Source organism: Megalobrama amblycephala, linkage group LG11 (assembly GCF_018812025.1).
Source record: "Megalobrama amblycephala isolate DHTTF-2021 linkage group LG11, ASM1881202v1, whole genome shotgun sequence".
NCBI classification, from domain to species: domain Eukaryota; kingdom Metazoa; phylum Chordata; class Actinopteri; order Cypriniformes; family Xenocyprididae; genus Megalobrama; species Megalobrama amblycephala.
Window position 1 is genome coordinate 21,769,021 of NC_063054.1, and position 22,491 is coordinate 21,791,511.

Sequence of the window (22,491 nt, forward strand, 5' to 3'; positions counted from 1 at the left end):
TCTAAACCAACGTGATTGGTTAACGCGCTTTCATAGCCCCTCCTCTCAGCGCATGTTATTGGCTGAAAAGTATGTCTACACCCATCAGTTACGATAGTTTCCTCGTGCATAGAAGAAAGCCAGCCCACGATGACAGGCTATTGGCTCAGCTGTGCACCAACACAGAACCCACTTGGGTTAACAAAACAATGGTGAGGAAAAGAATACAGTGAAAAATTTTACTGAACGAGGCAACTGATTTTGCTTGTTTGTGCGCTATTGTCATCCACAACATCGAAAAGTTTCAAAAGTAAATGAAAAACATCTCAAGAAGAAGGACCGCTATTATATTAGCCATTGTGTCAAAGAGGCAGTTCACCCACCAAGATCATCATTTTCTCACCCTCATTTAAAACCATTATGACTTTTTTCTTTGGAGATAAATGATTTGCTGGGCAAACTGGCAGCTTCAGTCAACATTTCTTGGTTTAGACAGAAGATACTATGTTGGCGAATGGTGACTAGCATCTACATTTGTGTATGCTGTACTCAAGGACAAGGTAAATCAGTAAAACATACCCATTGCTTGGTGTTTGATCTACACAAAAGCTCACTACTGATACTGCTGTTACAAAATGTAATGTTGTACACTGAATTTGGTGTGGGATCAGCTATTCTCCAAGTCAGTTCTGCAATCTTTCCCAATCATCAATTCTCCTACATTTACTAGCGTTCAACAGGCATCATTTATTCTGTTTATAATGCACTGAAGATGTTAAATATCCCCTGCAGCAGCAAAGGCTCTGAATAATGTAAAAATTATTTAATTTTCCAATTTTGCTCTTTCACATGGTTCAAATCAGTCATGGGTGTAATTAGTGTAATTAGTATAATATTTTAGCAACAGCAAAGTCATTCAAAGCAATCAAAGTCACAGAAAGTAAATGCTCTGTTAATTTAGATTTTTATATAGATGCCTCTTGTGCTCCGGTACCGACGTACAGTCTCTGACTGCATATCGAGCTTCATACTGGTTAGTTGTTAAGTTAACTGGCAAGTAAGCACTCACGTAATTTAATGGAGTTATAATATTACATACATTTAGAGTTCCTAGAAAAATATTCAAAGTATAAATTCCCCAAACAAGGTCTTGTGTTCATCTCACACAACCCCAAGGACAGATAGCTCAATGCCACCTTTGTAACATTGCCATGAGTACATTGAGGCCTTTAAAGGGGTTTTCGCAGCAATGCCACAGAACAATTTTGGCTTCTCCAGAGTATTCAATAAATGGTTCTGAAAAGAACATGTTTTCTTAGTGTGAAGACCTTTTAATAATCTGAAAAACCTGTTTGCACTATAAAGAATATTTTGTGCAATGAGAAGGTTCCATGGATGTTTTTTTCATGAAACCAGGCCTTAGGGTAGACGCCATATTGAATTTTACAGGGATAAAAAAGAGGCTGTGAGGGAGAGAGGCATGTGCTGTATAAAGATCCTAGAACACATGTAATTTTCACAACTCACAACTTTCAGAACTGTTTTATGGAGTGTTTTTGCCTACTGAAATTCTTTTGGAAAGATATTTCGTCAGCTGAACAGTCGCTATGCTGTTAAACAACAATCCATTGAACAATTCCATTGAATTTTGTTTTTTTATTTAAAAAGGGATTAAGTTCTATAGATGCCAATAAAGAACCTTTATTTGTAAGAAGACTTTTTAAACAACAAACTAAGGTTTTGTAATATATTTATAATATTTATATTTATAATAAAGTGATATGCCAGCATGCTTTGTCAAAGTTATGTTCACTATTGCTATGGTTTCCTTTTAAGAAAACCAATTTCTGTTGACCAGCGTCTGTTGAGGCGGACGGGTATCACTGGCCTTGATAAGCTGCTTAATGAAAGTTTTAAAACACTGTACAAGTGGAGAAGTAATAGAAACGTAAAGATAAAACTTTTAAGTTTTGACTACTTTGGGGGGATTTTCGACTACTTTTTCTTTTTTTTTGTGGTATATGGTAGGTCAAACAGCGAAGACAAGTTTTTAGAGCATGTTAGTACTCAGACTGATAAGCAAATTGCTTTATACAGCAAAAAAGACTGAATTAGCAGTGTTTACTGTCTTCATGGACTTTTTTGATTGTGGTAATATATCATGGCAATCATATTTATTAGGCTAGTCTACTGCTGTTTTGCAAAAGACGACTGTAGTCGTCTTTTGCAAAACAGCATGCATTGCACGCTTAACTGTATTTTGATTATATTTAGCTAATTGGCCATTTTGTTCCGTGTTATTGGTGATTCAGTGCAGTTTAGTAAGACATCAAATGACCATTAGGTGTCGCCAGATATTCTCACTGGCAGGACTTGCGTGTAGGTCATAGACTGTGGTGTAGTTGCACGTATGATTTGTGAAATATCACGTGGATAAACAAGCAGGGAGCTCAAGTTATTCATTTTATTAGTTTGTCGTCGTTACAGCTCTATGAAGAAAAAAAAACAGTGTTTAAGCACAGTTTCCTTTGTTTATTTGCGGAAGCTGAGTGGAATAATACATCGTTATGTAGTAGTTTGTTGTATAGAATGTCAAGCATCATGTTTTTGTCTTTTTAGTTCCGATCTTGCGAACAGCAGAAAACAAAAAGGGAACACAACAGAAAAATAAAGTGCAAAATGACTTTTAAAGAAAGTCACGTGACTAACTCGGGCATGCAGTTTGAGCTCCCATGATGCATTGCACGCTTAACTTTTAACATATTAGTATCATATTTAACGCTTTACGTGCTCCTGTGCATCTTAAATATAAATTCTAGTAGATTTGTTTGTTTATTGTAATGTACTGGTTTGGTTGGTGTTACTTGGTAATAATCAGAGTGTACTTACCGTCACTGATGTTTGTGTCGTCTTTGCTCTCATACTGAACCCTGAACGACAAACATTTCATACACTCATGTTTCACCTCAGATCGCATAAATCTTTCGCCTTTTACTAAAGATTTCCGTGGGGAGGAACACAATGAGTATAAATTAATTTTTTGATGCCCTGCTTAATGCGGGGCTTGTCTACTGGTTTAAAAAAGAAATATATAGGATACATTACTCTAGTGTAATATATCTTAACTTGTTTATTAAACGTGTCAGGGGATTTGTGAGTGTCTATGTTGTCATTATACCCATCTCGAGATTCGTGTGTCCGGTGTTACAATATATTCACTTCCTGAAATATTTAGTTCCACTGCGTGGCGCTTACAAATGTATTTATTATTAATGATATATTGCACGCGACTCAAATCTCAATTTCTGGAATGATTATTTCGAAAACGCCATACCCCCGGTTTTACAAACAAGGCTTAAACCTGGTCTCAGACTTAAAATATGTCAGTGCAATTGTTATGTCTCAATGTTTTTTCTAAGGCACTACTTAAATGTCCTAAATGAACTAAGGTCTAATCCTGGCTTAATCTGTCAGTGAAAATAATGTTTCAGTTTTATGTATAAACTACAACTGTTTACATTTTTAAAACATTGCAGTTTGTGTAATATGATAAATCTGAGCTGTTTTTCCTTTTAATGAGCCTATGCAGGCATTCAGATAAATTATAAGGATACAACTGAGCACGACTGAATAATCTATGTTAGTCTAGGATAATACACTTTATTTTTTCTCTTTGTTTTTAGCTTCTTTTTTTGTGAGACTTGTAGGCTTGAATAGCTCGATTTGTAGTCTACCTAGTGACTACAGTAGGCTACTGCAGTGTGCAACAATGCTTGAAATAAACCTCCACAAATTTATCTTTGGTCTAATAAAATGTATAGCCTGGTGTGATTATTACGTGTCATCCTCACATTTATAAAATGGGAAAGAGCGGTGGGACTGGTATGTATTTTTCCGACGTAGAAATCATGTAGGATGTAAGGAAACCCGATTCCTGGCCACATGTCTATTTCCATGGACCACTGGTTCTGTGGTGAGTTCAGTTGTGAGGACTGTCGAGTCTAACTGTCTTTACTCGTTTTTTTACACCCGTTTTCGCAGTTTCCCCAGTCATGATACAGGATGTTTTGCCACTCAGTCCGTGTTTGGGCGGGAAAGTGTAGTCAATGCATACCCTCTTTTTCAGTAACATAATACTGTAATACCAGGAGCTGGCAGCATGTTCATGTAACTTTGTCTTACCATGTTTCATCTCTCGCCGTTTCCGTGGGGTGGAACACATGAATATACCCTAATTTCGAGGTTTTACTCTTTGTGTAGTTTTCTTCACAATTAAAAAAGAACTGCAAAAAACTCAACTCAACGCAAAAGTAGGGCGTCAATACAAATACACGCAAGTTAATGGACGAGTCAAGTAACCATTAAGTCACGTGACTGGGCTAACGTCCTAAAATTGAAGTGATTGTTGTTGTCACGTAGTAACCATCTCTGAGATTAGTGTTCCTGGTAGCCGGTACCACGTTCATGTACGTTTTCTATTTATCACACTCATGTTTCACCTCAAATCGTATAAATCTTTCGCCTTTTACTAAAGATTTCCGTGGGGAGGAACACAATGAGTATAAATTAATTTTTTGATGTCCTGTATCATAACAGGGCTCTCAATACAGTTAATGAAAGAAATAGCAATTTAAATGTGTTTCTGTATTAAAACGAGATTTTAAAAATAGTTAATATAAGAAACAATTAATTTAGTAAATTAAGCGTAATATACGTTTTTGTAGTTTTTTTTTTCTTCTTTTTTTACTTTAGTACAGCTCAGTTCTACAAAGTACGGACGTTTCCATACCAATAAGTAAACGTTGAACGCAGGGTAATTGTTTAGTCACGTGTTAAAACCTAGGCATAAATACTTAAACATATCCAGTATATAGGCTATACAGTTCTCATCCTACTACAATAAGATGATCTTGTCTACATATCAGTCAGTTTTTGTTTTGAGTAATTTTCAGAGCTGCCTGTGTTTGACTGGAAGTATAGTTAATGTGTGTTGGTTTTTTTTAGTAGCCTATACCTGTACCCGGGATTAACAATTAATCATGGAGATTCCTAAACTGACGTTTCAAATTCCTAAACCCTGGGTTAACATTATTATTTGCATATTTGCAGTGTAAGTGTCATTGATTGGATAAACGCAGTATGTGACCTGTTTACATAATAGCTCTAGCATTGCAGGGGCCCGTTTCAAAAAGGAGGTTAAGTGAAAATTCTGAGTATATTAACCCTGAAATGAGGGAAACTCTGGGTTTTCCGTTTCAGAATGGGAGGTATGTCAAAAACCGAGAAAGCAGGTTAAGTCAAGCCTGTTTTTGAAAGAGCGGTAACTTATACTCAGAGTCAATTACCATGGTAACTTACTCTGTAAACCTAACCTGGTCAGGAGCAGGTTTTCTTCAGTAAACCCAGAGTTTCTATCGGTCTCCTCCCCCTTTTTAAAGTGCTAGTGATGTTTAAAGACTTCCGGAAAACACGCGGATCTCAACATAACACCTACCGTGTGTCTCAATCAGCTCCCTAGTTCAGTAGTCAGGGCACTGATCAGGGTATCAGCCACATTCACTTTCATTATATACTGATTCACGACCTAGAGAGCTAGGGAGCTGATTGAGACGCAGGGCGACTGTTACGTAACAGTCGGGATCATTAATATGTATAACCCCAATATTTGCATATATGCCAGTCCATGTTCGAGCATTAGACAAGGAAAGGCAGTATTAACGTCTGGATCTGTGCACAGACAAGGTAAGCAAGCAAGAACAACAGCGAAAAATGGCAGATGGAGCAATAATAACTGACATGATCCATGATAGCATGATATTTTTAGCGATATTTGTAAATTGTCTATCTAAATGTTTCGTTAGCATGTTGCTAATGTTCTGTTAAATGAGGTTAAAGTTACCATCGTTTCTTACTGTATTCACGGAGACAAGAGCCGTCGCTATTTTCATTTTTAAACACTTGCAATCTGTATAATGCACAAACACAACTTCATTCTTTATAAATCTCTCCAACAGTGTAGCATTAGCCGTTAGCCACGGAGCACAGCCTCAAACTCATAGAGAATCAAATGTAAACATCAAAATAAATACTTTACTCACATAATTCGAAGCATGCGTACAGCATGCATGACGAACATATTGTAAAGATCCATTTGAGGGTTATATTAGCTGTGTGAACTTTGTAAATGCGCTGTAATATAGTCGAGAGCTCGTGTGGCAGGGAGCACGCGATTTAAAGGGGCGGTGCGCTGGAAAAATCAGTGTATAGTTAATGATGCCCCAAAATAGGCAGTTAAAAAAATTAATTTAAAAAAATCTATGCGGTATTTTGAGCTGAAACTTCACAGACACATTCAGGAGACACCTTAGACTTATATTACATCTTGTGAAAAAACATTCTTGGGCACCTTTAACTTGTGATGCGAATGACTGGGTTCGAATCCGCCTTCTGCCGAGCTCGCTATTCTCCCTTTTCCCAACACATATCTCATCACAAAGGCATTTATTTTCAATAAAAATGAAGAAAATGTCCTAAAAGTGGAAGTAAATTGCCTAACGAGTGTTTAATAATGATAAAATAATTTACCCTCTGTTATTATTGCATCCTGTTAAATTATTTTTTTCTTCTTCTTTTTTTTTTGCATGTGGGATACCATGAAAATGAACATTAGTTCAATAACCTACCATTCTACCAGTTTTCACCTTTGATATTTTAACAGTGATTAGAATTAAACTTGCATTGACTCAGAAGTATGCGGACGTCCTTTTGTCACGTGCTGTTGCCATGGTGAATCGTAATAACGGAGACCCATTGATGATGGCTTTTCATAGTCGTGGTGCACGCGCTTAACTCAGAGTCAACCTACTCAGAGTCGATTGAACTAACTCAATTCAGCTTTACTGAAAGTGAAAACTCAGAGTTTCCCATTTCAGGGTAAGTCAACTCAGAGTTCAAGTTTTAACTCAGAGTTGGTTGAACCTCCTTATTGAAACGGGCCCCAGATCCTCGTATTGCCGACTTGGCAAGCATCCTGTTAAAGGGTTAGTTCACACAAAAATGAAAATTCTGTCATTATTTACTCACCCTAATGTAGTTCCAAACCTGTAAGAGCTTCGTTCATCTTCGGAACAGAAATTAAGATACTTTTGATGAAATCCAAGAGCTTTCTGACTCCTCAATAGACAGTAATTTAACCACCACTGTCAAGGTGCAGAAAGGTACTAAAGACATCGTTAAAAGTCAATGTGACTGCAGTGGTTCAACCTTAACTTTATGAAGCAATGAGAACACTTTTACGAATGCTACTTCATTCAACAATCTCTTCTCTTTCCTGTCATTATCCTTGCGCAGTTGCCACAGTAAGCACAGTGAAGGCTCCCGTGTTTATGTCCGAATGCCGGCTCAGTATTGGCCAATGCTGATCACGTGAGCAGCACGACACATGCAAGTGATGCTGACGTAGGAGCTAGCCAATAATGATTCTGCGTTCTGATGTAGTACACGGAAACCCAATCTGATCTCACAGCAATTCATGCGTATTTTACAAGGTGGCTAATTTGTACGAATTCATACGACCTCACTCGTACGAATTCATAAGTTTTTTGCTAAATCGTACGCATTTTACACATTGACGAATTCATATGAATTCATACGAATGACCTACCCCAAACCCCGCCCCTAAACCTACCCATCACTGGGGTTTAGACAAATCGTACAAATTCGTACGAGTGAGGTCGCATGAATTCATACAAATTAGCCACCTCGTAAAATACATACGAATTGGTCGTGAGATAGTGTTGGGAAACCTGCACTGTGCTTACTGCAGCAACTGCGCAAGGATAATGACAGGAAAGAGAAGAGATTGTTGAATGAAGTCGTATTCGTAAAAGTATTCTCATCGCTTCATAAAATTAAGGGGGTCATGAACTGCCTTGGTTTATTGTTTTATAATGTTTCCTGGGGTGCACTTATAATGTTAGTATGCTTTTTACATCTAAAATTGTCATAATTTATAAATAAAAGGCATTTTTCCTACCCTGATTTTAGCCCTCTGATTTAAAACGTGTCTGCTGTGAGACTTCAGTGCAAACGCCCACTGCTGTGATTGGCTGACATCTTTGCATATCTAAATATCCAAGTATTACTCTCTCTTTTAGCGCGTTTTTACTATTACAGCTCTAAGGTTAACTAATCGTGAAAAGTGTTGCATTACATTTAGATCTATGGCATTATATTCAGATCGTGGCATGAAAGGTTGCAGAGATGAACACTGTAGTCGATCACAGACATGTTGAGCACATGAAAGCAGTGATCTTGTCATTGCAACTCAATTTCTGTACACTAACAAATGCTTTTATCTTAACTAACAGTGCAAACGCGATATAACTAAGAGATTCGTTGAATAAAATGGAAGTTTTGCACGTTACTTAGGCTATGTTACCTATTCTATAGACCTCTTTGGAGCAGACGTCACAATTACGTCACTTGCAGCTGCGCGCGCATAATGGTTGCAGAAAAATAGCGGTAGCAATTGGAGGAAAATGTGCAAAATCCACAGAATAAGAGAAAAACGTTTTGTTGTGCCTCTGGATGTTGGAATCGGAATGCAAAAAAATATAGTTTTCATTTTTAAAGAAAACCATCGTTGAAAACGTCCTTTGAAGCTAAACGGAGACGTTTCACAGACTGGACTGATGACACCTGCAAGGATTAGTCTACTATTAAAGCAGGAATTTTATGTAAACAGTAAGTCTACATAATATTCACAGATGCAGCTCAGAGGACATACATACATAGCAGTTACAGCATGAAATAATATTTAAACCTATAACATTTTTCATAGATAACTTTTAAACATAGTCTATAAAATGTTTATTTCACAATTCTGACTTTTTTTCTTGCATTTGCGTGTTTATGACTCCCAGTTTGGCCATTATAACTCGCAATTGTGAGTTTATTTCACAATTCTGAGGGGAAAAAAGTCAGAATTGCGGGATAAATTGCAATTCAGAAAAGACAGGATAATGAGTAGGTTATATCTCACAATTCTGTTTTTCTTTGTAAGAAATGTGAGATATAAACTCAGGTTTGCGAGAAATAAAAGTCAGAATTGTGAGACATAAACTCGAAATTAACTTTTTTTTATTCTTTTATTTCGTGGCTTCCATAGACTGTAACTGCTCAACTGTCATTTTCTGCAACCAGGTAGGCTCCGCCCATAAAAAACGTCATCGCTGTTTGCAAACACCAAATTGGTCTATTGCATGTCATGTGCGAATGGTGGGCGGGGCTAAACAGGCAGGGATGAAGTAGGCGTTGATCTTTCTCTGCGGAGGCAGTGCTTGCTGCCCTTTGACGTCATAGATCCCCACTTTGTAAATCCTGTCGTTTGCTGGGTCTGGTGTCAATTAAAGCTTTTATTGGACTAACAAGGAAGTTTTCAGCTCTAAAACGTACAGGATATTCTTATAGTATGATGACCTCTTATATGTCAAAAGCTCAAGGAAAATTTGATTACTCATCACCCCTTTAAAGTTGAACTAATGTAGTCACGTTGACTATTTTAACGATGTCTTTAGTACCTTTCTGGACCTTGACAGTGCTTCTACAGATGTTAAGAGAGAGTAAGACCATGTGGTATATATACAACTGGTTTCTAACTTGCCACTTTTATATAATTTTGAATGTACAGATAAGAAGTTTCAAATGTGTAGGCTACATTTTCATTTAAAGGCGCTCTAAGCGATTTTGAGCGGAGTAACTTCCTGTTGACGTTCGAAGTGTTGTCAAACAAAACAGAGGCTAGCTAGACCCTCCCTCCTACTCCTCCTGGCCCTCCCCTCCGTGCTTCCTGAAACAGTCATGAACGCGCATTTAAAATGTAAGTAGCTTGCGTATTGACGCTGCTTGTCGGTTATTGGCTGGAGCATGTTTATTATGTTAAGTGGTCCAGGCTGCACCAGTTTGTTTTTATTGCAGTTTTCGGAGCTTGTGGCGACTACAGAGACCGCGTTTTTTTTACAGTGTGTTCAGGGGACAGGCAGCTAGCGCATAGTGAGGAGATGTTTGCGGTATGTGACAAAAAAAATTGGGCCTAAAAACGCGTCAAATCGCTTAGAGCGCCTTTAAACAGAAGTCATATAATATGCTTTACTTTGGACTGTGTAAATACAGTATCTGCCAGTATTTTTTATTTTTAAGCAAAGATGGATTCACTATCATGTATTTATTAAAGCACCTGTGAAAATAACCACTCATCGTCCATATCAGCATGAAAGCTGTGTCTTTAAATATATTTGTGTCTATTGAAATTGATATTTTATCAGACACATATGTGCCTCATTATTTGAATATCTCAGAATGAATGTCTTTTCTCTTTGTCCTGTAGATTCAAATATAGCGTTTAGGTATAAAATAGCCATACTTCCTTGCCAATGCAAAGCTTTTAAAATCAGTTCATGCACCCTTATTTTTCTGGTAGGCTATTTATGTTGTTTTCTCTTCTCTTCTCTTCTCTTCTCTTCTCTTCTCTTCTCTTCTCTTCTCTTCTCTTCTCTTCTCTTCTCTTCTCTTCTCCTTTCTTCTGCTTCATGACCTTTTCTTTCTGCTGTGTCTTCAAGGGTCTTCAAAATGTCTTTCTTGGATTGGTCAGGTCTTTGACTGCTGAAGTTTAAAAGATTCTTTTGGAGCAGTGCAAGTACTGTATATAACCCTTACTCTATCAAGTTTCTGAAAATGGCAGATAAAGAGTGATTTGTAGTAGTGTGAATGTAGACAAAGGTGTGTCTATCTAGGGCGAAATTGTCTGATAAAGATTTATCAGAGTAGGCAGTGAATGTTGGACAGAGGTGAGCTTACTGACACGAGTATGTGTCAAAACAGGAAATCGGCACACTTCAAAAAACTCAAATGACATTGACTATTTGACATTGGTAAAACACCAGCACACTTTTAAGTATGATGTAATGTGTCTTTGATGTGACTGCAACGAAAAACAGAATTAAGTGAAGGGTTCAGATTATTAGGTTCATATAGCTTTATTCATATTTCAAATGTACACAATTCCAACTAAAAACAGTAAATTCAGAGATTGTTGTATACAAATTCAAATAGCACAGTGTTCATGCATGTAATTTGCTGGGCAACCATGACGTTGCATTTGGGTTGAAACCACAATGTTCAAAGCAGCCCTCTGTAATTCAGGACATCACAGCACTGCCCCCAAAGGGAGGTGCATGTACAAAGTTAAGGAATAGGGAGGAGCTCAATGAGGTCAAAATAAAAACAGCAAAAAGAGTGAATAAAGACATAGTAGTAGAAACCGAAGCAGAACAGACAAATAGAAAAGAAAGCAAGACATGGCTGAAAAAGACATGACCACAGAAGGACATCAGAGTACAAAAGGAGAAGGACCAGTGGACACAAAACCCGGCCAGTCTGGGTGGAAGGTAAGAGAGTGTTGAGAGGTTTGTTTATTTTTCTGAACGACTGTAGCTAAATATTCATGTATTGTCTTTTAACATTGAATAAAATTGTGTAGCATTAATGTGGGTATCTGTGTCAGTGTTTAATAGCTTGTAAAGTAGCTTGTAAAATTTGTGCATAGCATTTGAATGTTGGTTCAGATCAATGTTCATGTGGTTGATAGCATGTCGACTGATAGTAACCAGATGTTCACCATACTTTGTGATATCAGGCCTGCATCTGCTGTATGGTCACTATGTTTACACAGAGATAGAAAGTTGTAAATTGGGTTTTGTTGATTTTAGATGCATTAGAAATGTGCTCAAAAGTACAGAATATCCTTTGAAAGCAACCACCTGGATTGAAAGAACCACGTGATGATTGTTTGACAGGAAATAGCTTGATAAATTACTTCCTGAAAAAAATCCACCTAATATATTTAAAATTTAAGGTTTTTTTTTAATCCATTTGTGTTGGGACTGCATGAATAATTTTTTGTTAACAATAACTGGGAAGTGGATCTGTAATTCCTAGCATGTTAGTATGCTAATGTTCATTGAAAGTAGAGGAATATTCTTTTTTCTGACCTTTTTGCTGTTACAGCAATTCCAATGTCCCATAGCAGATCCACGCTTTCCCAGGGAAGATATAAAGCAGATATGGAAGGAATGTCAGTACGAGAGCTTCTGGTATCGAGGTAAATACATATGTATTCATTTGCTATCCCTTAAGGTGATAGTTCACCCAAAAATGACAATGCCATCATCATTAACTCACCCTGATGTTGCTTCAAACTTGTATGACTTTCTTTTCTTTTTTTTCTGTGAAACACAAAAGACAGTTTTGGTTACCATTGACTTTGTATGGGAAACCCAAAACTAGACATTTTTCAAAATATTGTCTTTTGTGTTGCACCGGAGAAAGAAAGGGTGAGTAAATGATGACAGAATTTGAATTAATTTTTTTATGGAAATAGACCCGATATTATGTTTTTGTTCAGTTCAGTTAGACCATGTGTGTGATGTTTTAGGTGATGAGCTTTAAAAATGTGTATTTAGGTCAAAACATAGGAGAGGTTCCCCTCTGAATTATCTTCGCAGGTTGTTTGCTTTGGTAAAAAGAGACTTGACAGGTGTGTACATGTATTTCCAAGAATGTTTGTCCAAAAAAGGGCTAATGGAGTAAAACAGTGGCGCCTTTATTATCCAGTGCTTATGTTTTAACATGGCTGGAATTTGGTTTAACCATAGCAATGTTTGTGTTGGGGGAAACATAAGCCTCAAGTTTAGTCTGCCAGTTGTTTGCCGCTGACAGTAATCTGTGACCCAGTTGTCCAATGTAACCAAATGTTCATTAGAAGGTACAAATTTAAGATATAAGATATTGATCATTATCTTATAGTCTCCTTTTCCATCGTCAGTGCACCTCTACAAGCACCATTTTATATTGTAGTAAGAGCGGGAATCATGGGTTTAGATTTGGTAAGTTGAATCTGGAATTGTAATGTGTAGCTTTTTAACCTCTTACCTGTTAATGTCTCCACAGCTCTTCCGCTCTCTACCGGGAGCATGGCTGTGACTGGTGGCCTCATATACAGCGGTAAGATTCAGTCTACATAATGAGAAAAAGCATTCATTACACAAAGTGTTGAGTTTTAGCCATGTATAGAATTCATTTTAGATGCTGAAAGGGTTAAGACTGTAATACTGACACGTGTAGGCTAACAACCAGTGTTAGCCTATTATAGGTAACAAAAACTAAACCATAAAAAAAAAATACTTAAAATAAAAGTTAACTGAAATTAAATAAAGTATATACAAAACTACACTTTTTTTGGATAATGGCCAAGTAACTAATTATTTTTATATATATATATATATATAATATATATATATATATATATATTTTTTTTTTTTTTTTTTTTTATTTGAACAACTTTTACCTTTTAGGTGCAGAGATTTTAGCGCATGCGCGAGCTGAAAAGACGCTAGCGTAACATTTCCGTCTAGCACATGCTCGCACAGAAAACAATGGAAAAGCAGCGCAGTGGAATTGAAACATGCATTATATAAACAGCCCCTATAAAATCTTTAAATAACTGTTTTTTTTATTATTTTATTTTTATGAATTGAAAACAGAATCCAATTTGTAATTTACTGTTTTTATAGGTGTCTGGAAACAGTCCAAGCGATTTGGGTATTTCCCTAAACTGCTTTGTAAGTGCCTATTTAATAATAATGTAATTTCCCACCTCATATGAATGTTTTGTATCATCATTGACATAATACAGTGGCAATATAAAGTTGGAATACAAACCCAGCAATCCACTTTCCTTTGCAGTGGCGGGTATTGTGGGTTATGCAGTAGGCAAAGCTTCATATGTTGGGACCTGCAGAGAGAAGTTCAATAATAAACTGGGACCAGAGTTCACAAAAGGCTTTGGTCCTTCTGGATTTGGACCTGGTGGCTTTAGACATGGACATAGGTAAGTATCATGTGTGGATTATTCATGTCATATACTTTTTGCATGCAGTGAACTGAAATCAATTTAGCTTGTAATATCTGTTCATGTTTTCCTTTATACAGACACTGCATCCATGTGTGTGAAAAGTGCAAGCAACAAGAAGCACAAGCTGCAACAGCGCCTGATGCACCCACTCAGAGCTAAGGTGAAAAAAACAGAACACGCCCAAACACACCCCTCTACCTAAACATAAAAGCTCCACCTGCACTCTAAACCACACCTACCAGCCGCTATTCATTTACATTCTAAACCACGCCCACAAAACACTCGTTATGTGGCGTTGTTCATGAGGACAAATATGTGTATTACATAAATCAGGGCTAAAGGTAAATCTCTTCGTTTTTCTGTTGCAGGGTCAGCAGGACACAGCTCATCACTCTATGTATTTTTTATAATAAAAACGAATAAAAATAAATGTTTTCTCTTTTGAAAATGACGCAACAGAAATCAGCTGAAATTATCCTGAATGGACCTTAAAACTAACCAGCAGGGGGCGCCAAGACACTGCAGCAATGCACTGCTATGGACAAATTTGACAACCTTTGTGCACGGTTTATTTATTAAAATAGGTGTGTCAGATGGCAGGCAGCGGTGTTTTAGCACTAATAGTTGTGTTTGTGCATGAAGTGGATTTGAAGAAACAATGTATGCTGCTGTAAATGTTCTCAAGTAGTGTCAGATCTGGTACTAATGAATCCACCTCATAAGTATAATGCTCTTTAAGTTATTATACTGTTATACCAATATTTTCAATAAGTTTTCTGAGCTTTTGTTTATAATGTAGAGAGGGAGTGGAGGTTTCTGATCAATTTTATGACAGTAAACATATCTTTTATGAGCTGGATCATAATATTGTATTGCAGAAAGAAGTCATCCAGATCTCTCTCTCTTTAAAAAACAATTATATACATATTTACCTTCACAAACATGGATCAAAGTACAGTGAATGAATTACAGATGTCACAGGCTTTATTTGAAATTGAATTGCTGAATTTAATTAAAAAATTAAAAAAGAAAGACTTTAAACCTCAGAACACGCATATCTTTATCTCTTATCTCCAGCTCAGAGGACATGACTGTAATAACTGTAACATCAGTGAATGATGTCATTATCATCATGGGTCCAAGTCTAAACATCTCTACTGTCACAACCAACAACACTGACATAATCGTCACTTGTGCACAGACTGGATAATTAACCTCAATACTTTTATTACATGCCCATTTTCCTGGGTTTATATCAAAAGGATATTATATTTAAAATACTTGTATTAATTTATTAACAAATCTCAAGCGTATTTGGACAGAACTTTCTAATCAATAAAACACTGATGCTTTGTTAAAATGATTTAGCTTAAATCCACTTAAAGCTAGAAGCCAAGAAGATAAACATTTGTTTCCAAACCACATATGCCATCAAAAGCAATTAGAGTAAATGTTTTTTTTAATTCTAACAAGTTTGCATTCATTTGCCAAACTAAGTTTTGCTCCTTAAAATACATTCATCTTCAGTTCAGCATTTCATTGCAGCTTTTGGTCTGATCTGGCAGAATGAGGCATGACAACTTCACTGAAGTCACTGCGTATCGATCTTGAGCTCTTCAGAAAGTTGATTCTTCAGGTCACTCTTACTCATCCCAAGCATCTCCATACTTGTTCTTTTTAACTGAGAGGAAAGAAAGAAACCGGTTTATGGTCTAAACGATACAAGACATTAAGATTATAAAATAATTGCTAACACTTTACAATAAGGTTCCATTAATTAACGGTAGTTAAGGAATTAACTAACATTAATAGGCAAAGCATTTGTTACAGTATTTATTAATCTTTGTTAAAGTTAGTTAATAAAAATACAACTCTTCATTGTCAATTCATGTTATCTCAGGTCTATTAAAAAATAAGATACAAATTTTGATTTTGAATTATGTATTGGTAAATGTCTATATTTAGACGTATTGTTCATCGTTAGTTCACGTTAACTACCAATATAATAATTAAACGGCAATGTTCATATAGATGCCACATCATTATGCAACGCTTCAACAGTCATGTCAGTGGAAGTATCAACTAGTATATTCATCAATTGGCAACCCAACACAGTACTGCTTCTGAATTATTTCATGGATGCTTTGACATTTAAGTTAAATATTTAACAAGATAAGCCCAACATTTTGCCCTCACAAATCATTGTTTCTATAGACTTATTAAAATTTTAGGGAAATCAGTTACTGAAGCTCACCTTCCTTAGGTGCCGCCACCTCTCTTTGTGGTTTCATCAGTGTTTCAGCTTTCTGTGTGAGAGTGACCTCATAGTTCTCTCTGTTTTTGTTACGCAGTTCCTCGTACAATACTGGCCTCTTCTTGGGCACATCCTCATCTGGATAAAGCGCTTTGGGATAAATGCAAACTACTGGTTAAACATCTACCAATCAGATGACAAGTCCTTATTCAATGACGAATGTCCTTTTTCTTGACCAATTGTACACAAATTTATATTTGTTTAGCAATGTTTGTATGATTATACATGTTATTCTGGTCTGAGTGGCAGTACCTTGAGGAGAAATATCATCCCTGATGTTAACGGGACCAGAATCGCTGAATCCAGAACTAAAAGGAGTGGGGTCATATGATTGGGAGGGGCTGCTGTAGGTATAGTCACTTGTGTAATTGCTGTAGTTTTCAGGCATAGAACTGACGTCCTTTGCAGGTTGAGAAACAGACTCAGACTGTTGAGATTCTGATGGGTTTTGATCAGCAAATTCTGACTGGTTTATCCTTTAAAAAAAAAAAAAAAAAATTATTATTATTATTATTGTGTAAAAATTACTTGTCAAAGTGAATTACTTAAAGGGTTAGTTCACCCAAAAATGAAAATAATGTCCTTTATTACTCACCCTCATGCCATTCCACACCCGTAAGACCTTCAATCTTCGGGAACACAAATTTTAATTTTGTTGAAATCCGATGGCTCAGCGAGGCCTGCATAGCCAGCAATGACATTTCCTCTCTCAAGGTCCATAAATGTACTAAAAACATATTTAAATCAGTTCATGTGAGCACAGTGGTTCAATATTAATATTATAAAGCGACGAGAATGTTTTTGGTGCGCCCAAAAAACTAAATAACGACTTGTATAGCGATGACCAATTTCAAAACACTGCTTCAGGAAGCTTCGGAGCATTATGAATCTTTTGTGTCGAATCATGATTTGGATCGTGTGTCAAACCACCAAACTGCTGAAATCATGTGACTTTGGCGCTCCGAACCGCTGATTCGATACAAAAGATTCATTACATCTCCGCTTTATAATATTAATATTGAACCACTGTACTCACATGAACCGATTTAAATATGTTTTAGTACATTAATGGATCTTGATAGAGGAAATGTCATTGCTGGCTATGCAGGCCTCACTGAGCCATCGGATTTCAACAAAAATATCTTAAAGGTCCCGTTTTTCGTGTTTTTTTGAAGCTTTGATTGTGTTTATAGTGTGCAATATAACATGTGTTCATGTTTCACGTGTAAAAAAAAAAAAAAACAGTATTTTTCACATAATTTACTTATCTGTATACCGCTGTTTCCACTGTCATAAAAACGGGCTGATGACTTCCTTGTTCTATGAAGTCCCTCCTTCAGAAATACGATTGACACTGATTGTGCCAGTGGTTCCTGTGTTGTGATTCAACAGCAGCTTAGCGAACCTTGCCCGGAAAGGTCACGCCTCTTACCATAACGTGGAGATGCGTGCGCTCAGTGTTATTGTAAACATGTCTTTAATTTTACCCTATCAATTTGAGCCGGAATCAGACCCGGTGATTGGACTGCGGGATGAAAATAACAGCGTTTCGACGACATGGCGACAAACACACTCTACAAACGCAACTCTTGTGTATTCCTGTGGGCGGAGGTTAGTCAAAAAACTGTTTTAGTGACGTCATTAAAGAAGGAAGTAGAGGGATGTAGTCCAAACTGGCCGTTCGATGTAGGCGACTTCTGTTAAATAAAATATCTCGCTCGGCATTGAACTTTGAGCTTTAACATTTTACAGATTTTATTTATACTCTAACAACAACATTACACACTAACTAAAGTTTGAAACATGGGATCACGAAGAACGGGACCTTTAATTTGCGTTCCAAAGATTATCGAAGGTCTTACAGGTGTGGAACGACATGAGGATGAGTAATAAATGACGTTATTTTCATTTTTGGGTGAACTAACCCTTTAAATATGAATGCATATTTGTTTGAAAGGATATTTTAGATAAAATTATCTATTTACAGAAACGGCTAAAATAAAAAACAAGTTATACTATATAAAACTAAAAATATAGAAACTAATATATGTTAATAATGCTGTGCATGTATCATGTTCTTACACAGAAGGCATGTGACGTCCTTGTCGTAGTGCCTCTCCCAGTGGGGAGTTCTCCAGTTTCCTAAACTTTTCTTGACAGACCTTCATGTAAGACATTTTCCCACCAATGTATCCAAATATGCCAGCAACTGCATTTAAAAAAAAAAAAAAAATCACATACATTAAGAAAATGTTGCCTTTTAATAGACCTCCATCTCCATATAACCTTGGTTTTAGTTAAAATTTGTGCTGTCTGTTGTTCTTGATACTCACTGGCAACTTTGGGAAGAGAGCCAAATCGGGGTGATGGACTAAGTATTCCTGGGGATAAACAACACAAGATTTTTTTTTAAATTAATTAATTAATTTTACCTTTTTACAGTTTAAAGGGATTGTTCATGCAAAAATGAAAATACTGTCCATTTATTCACCCTTATGTCATTCCTAACCTTTGCTTCCATTTACCATTTTTGATGTGCTCAATGTATGTACGTTGAGCAATGTTTATATGTGAATAAAAACATAAATCTGTTCATCATATAAAGAGATCGTGCCTCTGTAGAAGACTTGGGATTAGACCACTCAATTCATATTTGGGCTGGACGATCTGACGATTGTATATTGTGATCTTGAAGACGCCCATGATCTACCTTTCAAGCAAATCATAGAGATTGTGATCTGTTATGCCCTCCTAATAATGTTAAAGTCCCCCTGTGGTGAAAATCAAGTTTTTAAATGATGTTTATATGTCTGTGAGACACCGGATAATAGTCAAGCAAAAGGCTAATCATATTAATTACCGTTATGTGTCTGACGTTGTAAAAAACGTTACCATTGTGCAGCGTTTACCTCAGTAAGTTGACCGAGTGGATCTCTGAGCTCGTGCAAGTGATCAGAGGTGGGGCTAATTAGCATATTCACAGACCCACGTATACTAAATGAGGCGAGGGTGTAGAGTTACATTCAAGCTATTTTAAAGCATGAAGTATTTGCTTTTCACAGGATAAATGTTTAATTATGTAGTTTTGGTGATCAAAGATGAGTTTTAAGGGATAAAATTATTGACTACGGAGGACCTTAAAATAAAATACATTTGTAAAATACAAATGACTGCCTATTTGATGGCTGTGCAGACTGGCCAAATTTTATCATGTGTCTGTATCATGTGTCTTTCATGCGTGGTGGTGACACATTTGAAAAACAATTCAACAGCAGTAGGGCTGTGTGATGAATCAAACTTTAGTTTCGGTTTTGATTCTGGCTATGATCATTGCGTCGCATGCCGCTTCTTTCCTTTAAAGCGCGTGCTTTCGCCCCTCCTTAAAATTCTAAACGTCACTTAACGTCTAAATCAGTCAAATCATGTAAAATGACTGCCGTAAAATGGAGTCTACTGCGGGACATGCTTTATTTTAAAAAGTTATTAAAAGTGCATTAAACTGTTAAAGAGACTGATCCCCACACACTTTCTGTGTGCGAGCTGCGAGGTCAAATATACACAGATATATGTCAAAATGTCTGTCTTGGTGCATATTTACATAAAAACAGTCAGTTGTGTCTTAAGTGAATAACAGTTGGGAAAGAAATCAGATGTGTGTGCCATTATATTAGAAAATCCATGTATTCAGTCTTAAAGCCTAATGCAAATACCTGCGCCTGTCTATGTCATTAAAGGGTTAGTTCACCCAAAAATGAAAGTAATGTCATTTATTACTCATCCTCATGTCGTTCTACACCTGCAAGACCTTCGTTCATCTTCGGAACACAAATTAAGATATTTTTTATTAAATCCAATGGCTCAGTGAGGCCTGCATAGCCTGCAACGATATTTCCTCTCTCAAGATCCATAAAGGTACTAAAAACATATTTAAATCAGTTCATGTGAGTACAGTGGTTCTATCTTAATATTATAAAGCGACAAGAATATTTTTTGTGTGCCAAAAAACAAAAAACAAAAAAAACAACCCCGACTTGTTAACAATATCTAGTGATGGCCGATTTCAAAACACTGCTTTGGAGCGTTATGAATCTTTTGAGTCAAATCAGTGACTCGGATTGCATATCAACCCGCCAAACTGCTGAAATTACGTGACTGTGGCGCTCCGATACACTGATTTGATTTGTAAAGCTCCGAAGCTTCAAGAAGCAGTGTTATGAAATCAGCCATCACTAGATAGTTAAAAAGTCATTATTTTGTTTTTTTTTTTGGCGCACAAAAAAAATATTCTCGTCGATTTATAATATTAATATTGAACCATTGTACTCACATGAACTGATTTAAATATGTTTTTAGTACCTTTATGGATCTTGAGAGAGGAAATGTCATTGCTCCCTATGCAGGCCTCACTGAGCCATCGGATTTCAACAAAAATATCTTAATTTGTGTTCCAAAGATGAAGGTCTTACGGGTGTAGAACGACATGAGGATGAGTAATAAATGACATTATTTTCATTTTTGGGTGAACTAACCCTTTAATGTTAAACAAAAGACAAAGACAAAATCATTCACTTGACTGAATAACTTTAGTACTTTTAATAAGAAACAATGTATATTTGATTCATACAGTGAAGACTATGCAGTGTTTTAAAGTTTAACTCAGGATTTAATTACCATTTTGAAAACTGTTAAATGCAATACTGTGTTTTAAATTGTGCAAATAGATAAGTCCATAGTACATCTCCAAACCGGGAAGATCGCGATTTGTTATACGATCGTGATTTAAAATTTTGTGAAGATCGCCCACCCCTAATTCATGTGGATTTCTTTATGGAATTTTCTTTATTTATATGGAAATCTTTATGAACATTTTGAAGCATCAAAGTTTTGGTGAAATTAACTTTTAATGTAGGGACAGAAGTCCATCAGGTTTCATTAAAATATCTTAATTTGTGTTTTAAAGATGCATAAAAGTCATTTGGAACAACAAATATGAATGAGAATTTCCATTTTTGGTTGAACTATCCCTTAAATTTCCATGACTTCTCCATAACTTTTATAATTTTGCACGACAATGGGAACCATGAGTAAAAAGAAACAAATATCGTACTTGAACTTACCTCTTGATACCATTACCTGAGTGATTCCAATTGCAATGGCGGAAAATGGCAAGGCTGCAAATAATGAGAGCAGACATGTTCATAAGTCTCTTTCTAAAGTATTTTCTCATCAGAGGCTAAGACAAAGCATCTTGAGACTATACCTTGCAAAGTGAATAAAATGAAGTAATTCTAAAATGTTTTGCAGAATAACAGTCACGGTATACTACTCACATCTGTACCAGAAGCTTTCTGAATTGCACTCTCTGAAGACACGCCTCTCTTCTTCATTGGGAATATAGGCAGCCCCGAATGGACCCTGAAAAGACAAAACTATGCGTGAGGAAAATCTCTAAAAGTTCCCTATCAACGGTCTATTGATCCTGTAAACAGAAAACCGAACACACACTTTGCTTTTGAAGTACTTCTGCATGAGAAACAGCAGTAGAGACGGAATATTTGGTTTATAAACAGTGTCAGGTGAATTTACTGCCTACCTTACTGGACCCATGTGGGACTTGAGCAGCCTGATTGAATCCAGACGATGCTTGCGACATGACTGATTCAAAAGGCACAGTGCGACTACTAAAACAATATTGTTTGTGCAGTATCCATAGAATTACGCGGATTACTAGTCAACAAGACCAACGACACACTTTATAACATGACCTCCAGTCGACTCTTATCAGCAACAACGCTAACCCGGAAGTGCAGGAGTTAAGCCGGAAGCACCAAACAAAAAATCGCAAAACAACTCAAAATATTTGGAAAGATGTTGTTTATAGCGTTTTTCATTTTATTTTTTGTTTTCTGTATAAATGTTCATTTGATGAAGAATGCTTTATTGTAAATTCTACGTCAACAAATGCAAATATACTGTACGAACACAGTTTTTAACTAAATAAAAGATTATATAAGAACAATATCATAATCTAAATATTTATTTTCCCGTGCGAGTGGATTTAACTGTATATGTTAACTGTTTTCATAAGATTTAATTAAGATTTTGTCTACATGTAATATCAAAGTGAATATTAACAAAATAAAACGTCAGTTCAAGTTTATTATTATTATTATGAATAAAAGAGATAGAAAAACAGGAAAAGAAAGTCTCAAAACATGTATGTACA

The 22,491-nt window shown here is 36.3% G+C and overlaps 2 protein-coding genes and 2 non-coding genes across 4 annotated transcripts; 3 read left to right on the plus strand and 1 right to left on the minus strand.

Annotated features, from left to right (window-relative positions):
• The first annotated feature begins 167 nt into the window (after positions 1–167).
• ociad2 (OCIA domain containing 2) lies at positions 168–15,402 on the plus strand. The gene is made up of 8 exons (XM_048206719.1): positions 168–539; positions 10,599–11,426; positions 12,046–12,139; positions 12,988–13,041; positions 13,611–13,658; positions 13,783–13,927; positions 14,029–14,111; positions 14,320–15,402. The coding sequence occupies exons 2-7, from the start codon at positions 11,337–11,339 to the stop codon at positions 14,108–14,110; spliced, it is 513 nt and encodes a 170-aa protein (XP_048062676.1). The 5' UTR covers positions 168–539; positions 10,599–11,336; the 3' UTR covers position 14,111; positions 14,320–15,402.
• LOC125279162 lies at positions 2,930–3,044 on the plus strand. The gene has a single exon (XR_007187333.1). It is a non-coding gene; the product is annotated as a U5 spliceosomal RNA (small nuclear RNA).
• On the plus strand, positions 4,464–4,579 carry LOC125279164. The gene has a single exon (XR_007187335.1). It is a non-coding gene; the product is annotated as a U5 spliceosomal RNA (small nuclear RNA).
• ociad1 (OCIA domain containing 1) lies at positions 14,914–22,089 on the minus strand. The gene is made up of 8 exons (XM_048206718.1): positions 21,859–22,089; positions 21,596–21,680; positions 21,383–21,436; positions 18,599–18,646; positions 18,348–18,474; positions 16,518–16,741; positions 16,206–16,355; positions 14,914–15,632 (listed from the first exon to the last, which is right to left on the minus strand). Exons 1-8 carry the CDS (start codon positions 21,916–21,918, stop codon positions 15,595–15,597), a joined length of 786 nt encoding a protein of 261 aa, XP_048062675.1. The 5' UTR covers positions 21,919–22,089; the 3' UTR covers positions 14,914–15,594.
• Between the last annotated feature and the right edge of the window lie 402 nt (positions 22,090–22,491).

Coding starts and splice junctions, on each gene's coding strand:
- ociad1 (XM_048206718.1), bottom strand. CDS start 21,918: ATGTCGCAAGCATCGTCTGGATTCAATCAGGCTGCTCAAGTCCCACAT. Junction 18,647..21,382: donor TCAGGTAATGGTATCAAGAG/GTAAGTTCAAGT, acceptor GTTTATCCCCAG/GAATACTTAGTCCATCACCC. Junction 16,356..16,517: donor GGATGATATTTCTCCTCAAG/GTACTGCCACTC, acceptor TTTATCCCAAAG/CGCTTTATCCAGATGAGGAT.
- ociad2 (XM_048206719.1), top strand. CDS start 11,337: ATGGCTGAAAAAGACATGACCACAGAAGGACATCAGAGTACAAAAGGA. Junction 13,042..13,610: donor TGGTGGCCTCATATACAGCG/GTAAGATTCAGT, acceptor CTGTTTTTATAG/GTGTCTGGAAACAGTCCAAG. Junction 13,928..14,028: donor GGCTTTAGACATGGACATAG/GTAAGTATCATG, acceptor TCCTTTATACAG/ACACTGCATCCATGTGTGTG.